Source organism: Apaloderma vittatum, unplaced genomic scaffold (assembly GCF_000703405.1).
Source record: "Apaloderma vittatum isolate BGI_N311 unplaced genomic scaffold, ASM70340v1 scaffold15026, whole genome shotgun sequence".
Lineage (NCBI taxonomy): Eukaryota > Metazoa > Chordata > Aves > Trogoniformes > Trogonidae > Apaloderma > Apaloderma vittatum.
In genome coordinates, this window is record NW_009720130.1 from 1 (window position 1) to 13,850 (window position 13,850).

Below are 13,850 nucleotides of genomic sequence, written 5' to 3' on the forward strand. Positions count from 1 at the left end.
CTTTGTTTTTCTTGGAGGAGAACCCTAAAGAGTCTACAGAAGACTGGAGGATCCTATTTTTAATATGTTGCCAAAGCACGGAAGAAGAAGGATCTATGAGATGGTCTTCAAGTCTGGTTTGAAGGTTTACCTGGAAGCTGTCTCTCACTGTAGCTGTTTGAAGATTGTTAACTTGGAGCCTCCTCCTTGGAATGCCGCCCCTCTTAGGTCTGGGCTTAAAGTGGAGGTTAAGTTTGCATCGCACAAGGCAGTGGTCTGTTTGACATTTTGCACTGGGCATCGCTTGGGTATGACAGACATCGCGAATATTTCCCTGGCACTAATATGTTGTCAATGAGGTGCCCGTGCTTGGATCGAGAATGCATCCAGGTTGTCTTCAAGCTGTCTTTCTGCTGAAAGATAGTGTTGGTGATGGTGAACTGCTGCTCTGCACAGAACTCTAGCAAGAGGCGACCATTGTCATTGCAGTTTCCAACACCATGGTTACCTAGTACTCCTTTCCAGGTTTAGGAGTTCTTTCCTACTCTGGTGTTGAAGTCACCAAGGATTATGATTTTATCATCTGCAGGAATCTTTTGCAGGAACCACTCCTGTAGCCATTCATTGATTTTTCAGATCCAACTGGCCTTTTCTTGCCCCATACCTTTGACCAGAGGGATCAATGAAAAGACTACCTGTGCTCCAGAGTCCTTCACTGCTGCTGCCAGTGCTTTGTAATATTTCTTAATACTCTTTAGATTACTCTTGGCCGAATCACTGGTGCCAATGTTAAACAGCAGCAACGGGTAGTAGTCAATGTGATGTACAAGGCGTGGTGGTCTCTCAGTTACATCCTTGATATGAGCCTTCAGTAAGCAGCAGACCTCTTTAGAGATTGGATCAGATTAACAAATGGGTGCCTCCATACCTCTTAGAATAGAGTGACCCACAACTATCACCTTTCGCTTTTTCTTGGTTGCACAAGCAACCGTGGAAGCACCTGAGAATGATGATGTAGGAGTTAGGACTTCTTCTCCCAAAACAGTGGCAGTATCAACCAAGCTGAAGTGTGTCTACACCAATGCATACAGCATGGGCAGCAAACAGGAGCTGGAAGCCACTGTGCAGCAGGAAAACTATGACATAGTTGCCATTATGGAAATGTGGCAGGTTAACTTACACAACTGGAGTGCCACACTGGATCTCTGTAAACCCTTCAGAACGGATAGACAGGGAAGGAGAGGCAATGGGGTAGCCATATAAGTTAGGGAGTATTTTGATCATCTAGAGTTTAATGATGGTGACAATGAGATTGAGTTTATGAGTATGAATCAGAGGGAAGGCCAACAAAGCAAATACCATGGTGGGAGTATGTTACAGACCACCCAGCCGGGGTGAAGAGGCAACCAAAGTATTTTATAAGCAGATGGGAAAAGTCTCAAAATCACCAGCCTTTTTTTGTGTGGAGGACTTGATGTCTACTGGGAATAAAATGCTGCAGAGAGGTAACAGTCCAGAAGGTTCTCGTAGGGTGTGGAAGATATTTCTGATACAGCTTGTGAGCGAGACAACTAGGAAAGGGGCCCTGCTGGACCTGCTGATTGTGAACAGAGGACTTGTGGGTGATGTGATGGTTGGAGGCTGTCCTGGACATATCAGTCATTAAGTTGTAGATTCCCGGAGAAGCAAGGAGGAGGGTTAGCAGAACTGCTATCTTGGACTTTTGAAGGACAGACTTTGGCCTATTTAGGGACCTGGTTGACGAATTCCCTTGGGAGGCAGTCCTGAAGGGCAAAGGAGTCCAGGAAGGCTAGACAGTCTTCAAGAAGAAAATCTTAAAGGTGCAGGAACACGCCATCCCCATGTGCTGAAAGAAACTGGTGGGGAGGAAGACCAGCCTGGCTGAACAGAGAGCTTTGGCTGGAGCTCAACATACAAAAAAAAAGTTTATGAACTTTGGAAGAAAGGACATGCAACTCACAAGGACTACAAGGATGCTGTAAGATTATGCAGGGAGAAAATCAGAAGGGCCAAAGCCTAGATAAAACTTAATCTGCCTACTGCTATAAAAGATGATAAAAAACGATTCTAAAATACATTAGTGACAGAAAGATGGCTAAGGAGAATCTCCCTTTTATTTGATATGGGGAGAAACACATTGACCAATGATGAGAAGGCTGATTTACTTAATGCCTTCTTTACCTCAGTCTTTAGTAGTCACACCAGTTGTTCTGTGGGTACCCAGCCCTCTGAACTGAAAGACAGAGGCAGGGAGCAGAATGAAGCCCCCATAATCCAAGGGGAATTGTTTAGCAACCTGCTGCTCCACTTGGACACACACAAGTCAATGGGGCCAGACGGGATCCACCCAAGGGTACTGAGGGAGCTGGCAGAAGCCTAGATGTCTTTTTGCAGGTGTCTAGAGTTAGAAATTCATGGAATGTTTTAATGCTTCCTGTTAACTTATGGATAGCCAGGTAGGTATCTAAGCTGAAGTTGTGCTTCAAAAAAATAGTGGTTTAATCCTGTATAAACCTAGACTACAGCAGTTCCACAGTCCTTCCGCCCCACAGAGAGACCATATTGTTATAAATCTGGGGAAGGTGGTGATAGTGGAAGCCCAGATCAAGATTAGCTTTCCACCAGATCAGCCTCCTAATCAGTTTAGCTGCACAAGTGTGAATGCTACGGTGGGAGAGGGAGGAAGAGAAACTGGAAATGAGCACCGCACAGAGTGAGTTTTATTTTTCTTTCACCTTTCTCTGTAAAGACATCTGTAACTTTAGTTTTGGGCTTTTTTTTTTTCCATCTTATAGTTTCACTTTTTGTCGAGCATTTTCATGCTGTTTAAATTCATGTGAATCCTATTTGTTGGTCTGTCTATATATGCAGAGTAAACAGGGCAGTCTGATGTTCATCTCTGTAATTACCTTACAGCACATTTTCCCAGATGCTAACTACTCTAGTCTTCTTGCACACCTTAAGGTGTACACAGAGCTTTATTCTAGAAGCGTTTTTCTGTTCTAAGCCACAGGAAATAATTTTCACATGAGTGTTATAGCTGGTTATATTGTTTTTATTAGATCAGCAGTTGAACAGATTTTGGGCCTCCTGAGATTTGTAATTTTCCACGAAAGTCCAAAAGTCATATGAATGTACTTCATGCCTACTATTGTTTGACCTAATATTGTAGGTAAGTGAAATTTGTTAATGATTTCTTACTTGCAGAGAACTTCCAAGGTTTGCAAATGGTTTTTAAGTGGATTATGCAACTATTTGCTGATACTGAGTAGAATAACTCCATTTAGTAGTTGCTGATCAAATTTGAATAACTTACTGGCACCTTTGTCCACGTTTTCCTGGTGTGTTGAAGTGGCCTCTATCTACTCTTCGGTGCAGTGCTCACAAACACATCCCAGGCAGCACTGAGACCAATCTTACTGCATGAATATTCATTAACGTGGTACTGAACTTTTGCATCGTTACGCATCTGAGATGTTCTCACAAATTGTCTCGTATCTGACCTTTTTGGACACAGTTTCTAAAGTGCTGCCTGCTAGGGCAACAAATTTAGTAATCTGACTACTGCAATTACTTTTATCTCAGTGTCAACCACACAGATTTCCCCTTATTTCTCAAAGCGTAACATTTCCAGGAGTCTGCTTTTGTGTTACTGGTATTGCTCCCTACTTCACTAGTAGCTTAGTGAGCCTTTGATGCAAAGAAGGGAAAGTCACTGCAAAGATGTTTTGATGAATGCCTATGATATATTCATGGGATCATAGAATAATTCAGACTGGCAAGGATCTGGGGAGGTCTCCAGCCACTGCCTAGTGCTGGCTCAGATGTGAGGGGGCCGGTTAGCTCGGTCAGTTGAGCGTGGCACTAACAACGCCAAGATCGTGGGTTCGATTCCCATTTGGTACCCATGTGTTGCCTGATCTAGTTGACAAGTGGCATCCCTGGCGACAGGGAGGCTGGTTTAGAAATGGTCTCTAAGGTCCCTTCCAGCTTAGGCCATTCTATAATTCCGTGACTCAGACTGCACTGCTCACGACTTCACCAAATCGGGGCATGAAACACCCAAGGTGGCACACCCTCCCCAGGCCCCAGCTCCACTGCTGGGCTGTCCTCCTGGAGAAAAAGCTTCTCCTTACCTCCAACTTGAGCCTCCCATGTTTCAGCTGCACTACTGCCTCTCGCCCTTCCATCATGCACCACTGTAAAGACCCTAGTCACATTTCCTCCATGATACTGGCCTCCAGGCAGCATCTAACCCAACAACTACCAACCACCACCACCAAACCAGGTCCTCATCCAACACTGTCCTCCTCATCCAAACCAGGTCCTCCTTTCAAGACCATAATGCCACAGGCCAAGTACAAGATTATTGGGAGAGACAGTTCAAAAGCCTGGCTAGCAGAGAGACAGGTGACATCTGCTGCTCTCCTATTGTTCCTGTGACTTTTTCATCTTTGTCGGATGAGTCAGGCATGATTTACCTTTGGTTAATCTTTGCAGACTGCTTCCCATTGCTGTCTTCTCTCTACTGTGCCCAGATATGGGCTTCAGGAGGTCTCACTCTCTGATTTTACCTGGGACTGACAGGAGGCCAGCTTGCCTGTGGTTCCTTAGATTGGCTTTTGCCCTTTTTTGAAGGCAGGTGTGACACTTGCCTTTCTCACATTGTTGGGGACCTCCTTGATCTCCATGGCCTTTGAGAGTTGATGGAGAACAGCTGCACAAGGTCTTCAGCCACCTCCCTCAGCACTTTGGTTTGCACCCTGACAGGTCCCAAGGACATGTGTGGGAAGAGTGCTCCCAAGCAATCCTGACTCACTCGTCATCCCTGGCTGGTAGATCTTCTCCTCCTTAAGCCCTGTCATTATGTACACAGCATAAAACTTTACAGATGAAAAAATCCAACCCACAAACGTTGTATGTAATGTTCTGCTTTGGTTTCCTCAGCCTTCCTGAGAGCCCCTGAGAGTCTTGGCTTTTGATCTCCTGAGTAGCTCAGGAGGTCGTAGCATCTTGTCCCTTCTTGTTAGATGGCTAAAGAGAGAGAGCATGCCAGTTTGGAGCAGAACATGAACTATTTGGGAAATAGTCCTTTTAAGTTTATATCTCTTGGTACGACAATCTTGAAGGTAAAAGCAGCTGCTTGTATCCTACACACCAGTGTCTTAGGTCTATGTGCAGTTCTTCCACTGCCTGCTTAGCATAATAAAACTGTACTAAGTGCAGCTTACCTCTGGGTGCATTTGCATGTAAATGTTAGGTATGTAGTGTAAATGATGTTAATTACTGAAGTAGTTCAGTGTTCATTGGACCTCTCAGTTTCAAGGTTGCTGCCCTGATAGGTCTTGTCAGATGGTAAGTTCCTTTCCACAGGATCTCTCCTTTGAAAAGGCATGTTGCTCTCGCTCTTGCTCCTCTAGGAGGAGCTGAGACCCTGAATGGAACAGTAATCTATGAGACAAATAGCAACGCTATGCTCATAATTTGATGATACACTGAAATTAATTCGTATTTTAGAAAACGTAATCCATTGATGATGAGCCTGACTGCTTTTCAGTCCTGTCCTTCCAAGTGCTAGTATTTGCTGAGTTAGTGGTATCTAAGTAAGTAATGTAAGGTAATGTAGTATTTAATTTGGACTGCTATTATTTATCTGGTTTGGGGAATGAAAGGTCTTGTTAATGTGAGACCACTCTAGGAGCCACAAGGTATTTTCAGGACTAAAGGGCAATGGGGTATCTATGTTTTTTCTCAACTTTCATCTAAACATCATTTTTTTCCTGACATTTGCTGTCACTTACTCTGGAGTCCCCTCAAAAAATAAACACAAAAAATGGAGCAAGAAGGCTAATAGCTCAGCTGTAGAGAAGTTTTTCTTCTGAATCATAGAAAACCAATAATTATATCAAAACCATCTCTTTCTTCTGGTCCTTACTTTAAGATATGTGTGGAGAGTCATAAACGAGTGTAGTCATTGGCCTTATTCTCTTTATGGGTGACTTTTATCTAAATCTGTGTCCGTTGTGCTATCTTTCATTGCTCTGAAACACTTTTTGCTTAGATATGTCTCTACAGCAGCCGTGAGAGTGGATTCTGGGTCCATGTGTTATCTGACACCACAAAGTCAGCAATGAATTTTCATCTGTGTCAATCCTTCACAGTCTTTGGAAATAGTAATATAATTGAATATCTCCAGGTGACTTAGTGTGACTGGCCTATTCTCCAGGTTCCAGCTTGGATACTTCTTGTTTAGTTCATGAGCTTTGACCTGCTTATTGTCATTTACCTATGAGGAGGCAAAACTGCAAAGTGTTTTGCTTTTGGGGTCCCTAGATCAGTAGTTTGTTTCAGGAGCTGCCTCCTCTGCTAGTCCCTGGGATTTTTTTTTTACGTAACACCACAGTGAAAATTGTTAGGGAGTCATGCAGTGAGCCAGATCAGGCAATACTTCCGCTTAAAATAACTTGTGAGTTTCCCCCATGCCCAGCTACATCATTTGCTCTTGATTTTTCTAGGATTCTTTCTGGCAAGTCCCTGAATTTCTTTAATATCCCACTATTTGTCTCAGCTAGGGAATAGGTATAGACACTCTAAGTTAGCCTAATCCATGTTGAGTTGTCTTGACAACAATTTGGGCATTTTTGGTAGCCGTGTTGCCTTCTGACTTCTAGCTAACTGTCATCGTACATGTGACGAGAGAGCTCAAGTCTATTCTGCAGTGCTGGGCCCCTACAAGTCTTTAATCTCTACTGAATAAGATTGTCTAATTGGCTTATTAATTGCCCAAGAGCGCGAGAGGCCTCCTTCTCCAGTCTGCTTTTGCACAACATTGAATCAATCAAATCTAATTTGCCTGTGTTGAAAAACTGGAGTGCAAACACAGTTTCATGATTTCTGGGTATCAAAAAGTGCCTTTCTAAAGCAGTTCATGTCCTTAATTTGCTTAGGGTTGCTTTGGGGTATATTTTTGTTTGTTTGTTATTTTAAATGTATTTGTCTTTCACTAGTTAGTTCTCACTCACCTCAACAGAAATATTTTTCTCTTTCTGAGTGTACCTCTTCAGGGTTTTTTAGATATTTATGTCTAATCTGCCCCTAGATCCACAAGTAATACATCGGAGTCCAAAGGCCGTTACTGAGTGTGGGTGGTTGAAGGTTGTGTGGCATCTTAAAAGAGTAAAAGAAGAATTTATCTGCACTTCCCAGGGTGTATTAACTTGTGTAATATCTAAAGGGAAACTGGACTGTCAGATGTCACTATAAATTACATTGCAATTAATCTTGCAGAAGACAAGCCTGACGATGCCTGTATGACAGTAATACTGATTGAATTTGGAATCTGCATTATTCATCCAGTTGAAAACTTCTAATGCTAAATGAACTTGACCAAATTTCCCTTAACACTGCACTTCAACCTGTCACTTTGCTGACCTCCCAGTGTTAGTGTTTCTCTGCTCCTGATTAATGTAGGCAGCTCCTAGATCTTTCTTCAGTACCTAGAATAACCTGTGGTAATAATCATAGGAACCCTTTTGTGTCCTCAGATATTCTGAAATGTCACGTGCAAGACCAGAAATTTGAGCTGCATTGCTCAGGTTGGAATTGCTATATGGAACTCTCAAACTGTTACAGAATGACATCATGGTTTGGGTTGGAAGGGACTTTTCCAAATTATCCAGTCTAGTCTCCCAACTGTTGTTAGTGTTCCTCAGCTAGGGAACAAATACTGTATCCAACAAAACTTATTTACAATTTAATTCAATGTCATTTTGCCACTATTAATATTTTTTCAGCTGAGTTAATTTTTATTATATTGTGTATCAGAAGCCTACAATATCCCTCTTTGTAGAGAAACTATTTGGGATGAGGATCCTAGAGTTGCATGCAAGTGTGTTTGATATAAAATAATTTCTTTATTTCATTTTGAGATGTTGTTGTGGACGGCCAATTGGAGATCACCTAGGAGTAGACTGTAGCTGGCCTATTTATCAGGCTGCCTCACAGAGAGATGGTGGAGAATGGTCTGTTCAAAAACACACAAAGACGAGTCCAACAGATGCATTTGGTACAATCAGTTTTCAAGATGGAGATCACACTTACCATGCCAAGGTATTAGATGCTGGGCTTATATGTCCAACTTCTTTTTATAATTTCAACATAAGAAAGGCAAAAAGTGGTTTCAGGTGAATATCAGATTATTTATCTTAAGAGAGGTTGAGAATCTAAAAGTAAGTCAAGGTAGAGTCTATGTATGGTATTTTTATGTTGAACTTAATTCAGCATAGTCTGTCATGCTGTCTGTATTGTTTACTGATGTATTTTTGTGCTGTTACATTAGCAGTACTGTGAAAGTTCCCTAATCCTGTACAAAATCTTTAAGAGAATGCTGAGAACTTTGTAAGATGTTGAAGTTTCTTCTCTTAGAGTATTTAAAGGATGTTTTACCCACTATTATTTCTTCCAGTATATTAGAATCTCTTATGATAGCAGTTTGGATCAGCTGTTGCACCTGATGGTTAAAGAGTGGCAGATGGAGTTGCCAAAGCTAGTGATCTCTGTTCATGGAGGCATTCAGAATTTCAAGCTTCCCTCAAAGGTCAAGCAGATTTTCAGCAAGGGATTGGTGAAGGCTGCTGAGACTACAGGAGCATGGATAATTACAGAAGGCATCAACAGCGGTAGTGATTTTTCTTTGTTTCAGTCTTCCTTTGGTGTTCTTTCTCTGCATACAAACATATGCATTTAGGGCAAATACAATGAACTTCATTTATAATTTGTGATATTTTAGCATGAAGTGAAGTGCTTTTTTTTGAGGAACAATGCATTCTTCAAAACTGCATCATGTTCCTCTACTGTTGACAAGCATTCTGAATATTTATGTATATTTTTTTTTAACTGAAGAGTGGAATATTCTGCGTGTAAGAAGAAACACTGATAGTAGATAACTAGAACTTGTTTGCAGTCAATTTCGCTGCTTCATTAAAATAATTAGTTTCTGAGGATTGTGACTGGTGTTTTTGAAACATTTTTCAAATCTAAATTTAACTGTTGTTTTATAATTAAGAAAGTTTTTAATTAGGATAATTGATTAATTAGCCTATTAGTATCTAAAACTCCCTGTAGACTACTCTCAAAAATTGGGGCGGTCAGTAAACCATGTAACTGAATCAGTTTTACTTCTTTAGCTTTTATTCAATACATTGCCCTTATAGGAGACCTGTCCTGTGTATTTATGTAAATAATAAAGTTTTATGGAGGTAGAAAGCACCACTAACACCATATATGAGCATTATTCATTAGAAATATGTGTTGTGTTTGAAGCATTGATGCATTATATCTGACCATTACAATTCCTGCAGTGCACATCACATATAGAAGCTGAGTGGGATGGTTTGCTTATTTACTGTTAGGTGAGGTGGTTTTATTCTAACGGTAGAGTAAATTAAATTATGGGAAACCTTTTCGTTGGTGTCCTGTAGCAGGTCTCTGAATGTAAAAGAAAAAAGGATGATGTAATTATCTATTTAGGAGTGTCCAAGCATGTGGGGGATGCACTGAAAGGTTGTACCTCACCACATCTGCGGAAGATCTGTGCTGTTGGGATTCCTCCGTGGGGTATCATTGAGAACCGGAGGGATCTCATTGGAAAAGATGTGAGTTGGACACATTTTAATAATAAAAGCCTTCATGTTCAAGGAGTGCTATAGCTTTCTTGCATACTTTATTTTCTGCTTGCTTTTTTTCGCTGGTTTGATAGTTTTTCTCATTAATAGAGGCTTAGATTTTGCTCACCAGTTTGCATTTTGTGTGTAAATGGATAGTTTAAAAATATTTCTCTTCTTAGAGGAAACTGCCATTCCTTTTTGAAATTTTGTAATTAATTAGGAAATTTTCTTGTGGTTGCAAATGATATGTTTCTGTATTCATGTGATTCAGGATGAGCAATCAGTTTAATGTTATACACAAATACGCTATTAATGTGAGTGATTTTTATTCATAAACTAGAACTTTATGTGAGTACCAGTGTGAGGGCACAATCCCTGTAACTGTCTAAAAACACTTGACAAGTAATGTAAAATAATTCCTGAAAAATGATAGTTCACATGTTTTTAGTGGGAACACACACAGGAAAAATACGCCATTGTATTTCAACTGTTGCAAAGAAAGTCAGGTAATGACTCTGACTAAGGACTACAAGCCTTTTCAGAAATACCTCCGGTGTTATTAATTGTGGTTTTGTTGGTGTTAAGAATCAAATGATTCTTACATTCAAACGTGAAAGAACATGTTTCAGTAGAGCAGCAAATAGCATGATGGAGGCTTTAAGATCACAGTATGATGAAGAAATACATACAAGTGAGACAACATAAATGGTGATATTCTTTTGGTTCCTTTGAAGACCTTTTTATTTTGTTTTTCTTAGGTAATTTGCCTGTACCAGACTCTCAGTAACCCACTCAGCAAGCTAAGTACCCTCAACAGCATGCATTCTCATTTCCTAATGGCAGATGATGGGACAGTAGGCAAGTATGGGAATGAAATGATACTTAGGAGGAATTTGGAGAAGTACATATCACTTCAAAAAATACACACAAGTGAGTATTCCTGTGGTGAGCTTTATGACAGAAAAATCTGTCCTAAAAACTGTGGAAGTACTTGATATTTCCTCTTATGTGTTATACATCTTCATTTGCCATAGATTTCACTGAGGTTGAAAATTACTGATTGCACATGCCCTGAACTTTGAATATCAGGAAAATGAAAAGAACAACATCTTTATAAAGCATTATGCATTTAACTTGTATTTTTGTTTCTCAGTTGTAGAGACATCTAAATGACTCAGACTATTTAGCAAGTATTGAGCATTTACTCACTTTTTAGTTTTGCATGGTATCTATTTCGACACTAGATAGTTTCCCAGGATTTTGCTAGGTGGAAAAATTGTCCCATTCAGTGGAATTTGAATCCTTCTTCCCCTGATCATTACTTCTATCCTCATAAGTCTTCTATATGTTAGGTCTATGACCTCCTCAGATACCAAAACAAAGACTGTTTGCACAAATACCTTCAGCCAATATTTGTCAGATTGCTTAACTTCCTTTGTTTGCCTATACAGTAATGGAGTTATAGTATAGAAATCATGACTGAAGTATTTTTACGTAGACCACTATTTCATTTTATGCACCAGATTTTATAAATTATTTGTGGAAGTTCACTCTTACCTAGTGTTTCAAATCTTGAGGTGTGTTAAAAAGAATTTAACAGAGCTGTGATGTTGAATCCTTGTTTCCTTTATCTGTTCACATTACGATATTTACGAACTTAGAAACTTATCCAGTTATTAATGTGTTCATATTTAGAGCTTCTTCCTCAGCCTCTTACAGCCTTTCTTACTATGAGTTTTTGCAGGTCAGACTTTCTGTTGTTTTTCCATGTCTATTGTATCTTGTTTGAAATTTACTTCTGATTATTAAAAAAACGCACCCTGCTGCTGTAAAATTTGAGAAAGTCTGTAAAGGAGGAGTGATTATTTTTCTGTTTGGGTAGGTAAACAAGTTGACATTGACCACATTTCATGTGCCACCAGTGTCCTTGTGTATGAGAGCTATTGTAAAGGTCAGAGGGACATTCTGTTTCTTCTTTCCAGTGCTACGGCCACTTGCAATTTTATCAGGGTGTTTTTGTGGTCTTTTTTGTTTGGTTGCAGAAATTCTGTGGTGGTCTTAAAAAGTGTAAGTCAAATTAGAGATGGTAAAGGCATGATTTCCTCTCTGTGGAACCATGTATGAGCGTTTATTTGCCAGATGTTCTGATTTTTTTGTGTGACTGGTTAGGTGTGTTTTGAAACAGGAATGGGCCAAGGTGTACCTGTAGTTGGACTGGTGGTGGAAGGAGGCCTCAATGTGATTCTGACGGTGTGGGAGTACGTAAGGGCCAGACCAGCTGTTCCCGTGGTCGTCTATGAGGGCACTGGCAGAGCTGCAGATATCCTGGCTTTTACACACAAACACACAGATGATACGGGGTGAGTAGTGGCGTAATGCTCCTTTTCCTTGGTTTGTCATACTGTGGGGGACCTGAAAATGCTTGCCTCAAAACAGCTCGTTTCTAGTGCCTCTGATAATGACCCCATCATTGTCTTTTTCTGGCTTTTACTTCTGCAAAGTCAGACAAGAGTTTCTTCCTTTCTTGCCTGCAACTAGTGCTGAAAGATTTATTCTGCCTAATTTACTTTGGCTTTTTTTGAAGAGGAAAAAGAAAGTGAGTCTAGCTATTTTGAGATATTATAATTTTTCATACCTTGGGTGAGGGACACTGCGGGGTGACCCCGGAATGCCTGCTTGGGTTTTGACTCAATTGCTTCTCCTGCCTTCAGTATTCTCTAAGTGGGCTTGGATTTGGGTTGCTCAAAGCTTTCAAGACTAGGGCTGGGGTTAGCTGCTGTAGGACCCTCAGGCTAGTGTAGGAGGATGACTAAGATGCCTTGGTTTTTACCCAGTGGTAACCTAGGTTTGTCAACCTTGGCTAGCTGTAATTCTTTGTTTTGTGTCATGTCCAGTGCAGCCTCAGCTGCAGACTCTATTAAGCCTAGCTTGTTGAAAATTTTATGTCAAAACTGGAAATAAACAAATATATACGTTTGTGAAGAAAATTATTTTTTGGCAAGTCTTTTAAATGAACAATTTAATGGACTTATATCCTAATTATATATTGTATTGTCTAAATATTCGTGGGGGGGGGGTGTTTGCTGTTTTTCCCTAATATGCTGTATTGAGAACTTCTTTCTTCATTTTTTTTTTCTGTATTTTTGATCTTCAAAAAACAGTAAATCCCACCATTGCAAAAGAAAAGGAAAACGTGAACAAAAAGGTTAACAGAAAGATAGATGAGGGGAAAAGAGATGGGAGAGATATGAAGCCTAATGAACAAATAATGAGGAATTAAATTTTATCCCTATATGATTATTGAAAGAAAGAAAAAGTTTGCCAAACATCTAGTGATTTTTGTCTCTATATTCACAGACAATCCTTTGAAAATTGTTAGTTTTTTCATTTGTTATATTTCCAGTATTGTGTATGCATGGTAGAACTAATGCCATTGTGAGTAATAATTTATATTATGGGATATCTTTGCTTTGTGTTTTTGAAAGAAGGCAGGAATAAGTTAACAGAGAAGTAGAAATAAGAGATTTCTCATATGTCTCTGCTTAGCACAAGTTTTGTCTTTTGCTAAGGTGTCATTTGAGCTAGTAAGTAGTAGCTAAAAATATACTTACTCAGGATTGTATATCTGTTTTTCAGGGAGCTGCTCCCTCAGGTGAAGGAGGAAGTCTTAGTGATGATTCAAAACACATTTAGCTTGGGACAGAAGCAGTCCACTCATCTATTTCACATTTTGATGGAATGCATGGAACACAGAGAGTCCGTGAGTGGGATTCAGGCTCTGAGTTTAGGATGTCTTCATTTGCTGTTACCCTTTTTACTCTTTTTGTAGTGGGTTGGCATGGGCACAGTAGTTGTAGAAGTAATGGTATTATCTCTAATATATAGATAACACAAAGGTGTTTGTACTAGTTTATATGTTGAATAGCTTCACAGAACCTGTTTAGTTAACTTCTCAATTCTCAGTGGTTGCTTATGAAGTGACATACTTTCTGATTTTACTAAAAGGTCAGATATCTTTGTTGTTGCAGGAAAGATCAAGTAATTCCTACTTTTCTTTTTTTTTATTATTCTCCAGTAGTGTCTTATTTGTAATTTAGAAGTATTTCCATCCATTTTTCTACTCAAAACAGAACGGTGCTAGAACTTGTTTCGAGTATTGAAATGTACTTTCAAAATGTGCTGACG

The 13,850-nt window shown here is 39.9% G+C and overlaps 1 protein-coding gene across 1 annotated transcript in view; it reads left to right on the plus strand.

The window, feature by feature from the left end:
* Nucleotides 1–737: 737 nt before the first annotated feature.
* Nucleotides 738–13,850, plus strand: part of TRPM6 (transient receptor potential cation channel, subfamily M, member 6) — a gene marked incomplete at both ends in the record, with an annotated part of 48,405 nt that continues 35,292 nt past the window's right edge. The window contains 7 exons of the mRNA XM_009870909.1: nt 738–850; nt 7,929–8,109; nt 8,465–8,678; nt 9,529–9,653; nt 10,424–10,595; nt 11,851–12,025; nt 13,302–13,425. Coding sequence (XP_009869211.1) covers nt 738–850; nt 7,929–8,109; nt 8,465–8,678; nt 9,529–9,653; nt 10,424–10,595; nt 11,851–12,025; nt 13,302–13,425 — 1,104 coding nt within the window. The remainder of the gene's footprint in view (nt 851–7,928; nt 8,110–8,464; nt 8,679–9,528; nt 9,654–10,423; nt 10,596–11,850; nt 12,026–13,301; nt 13,426–13,850) is intronic.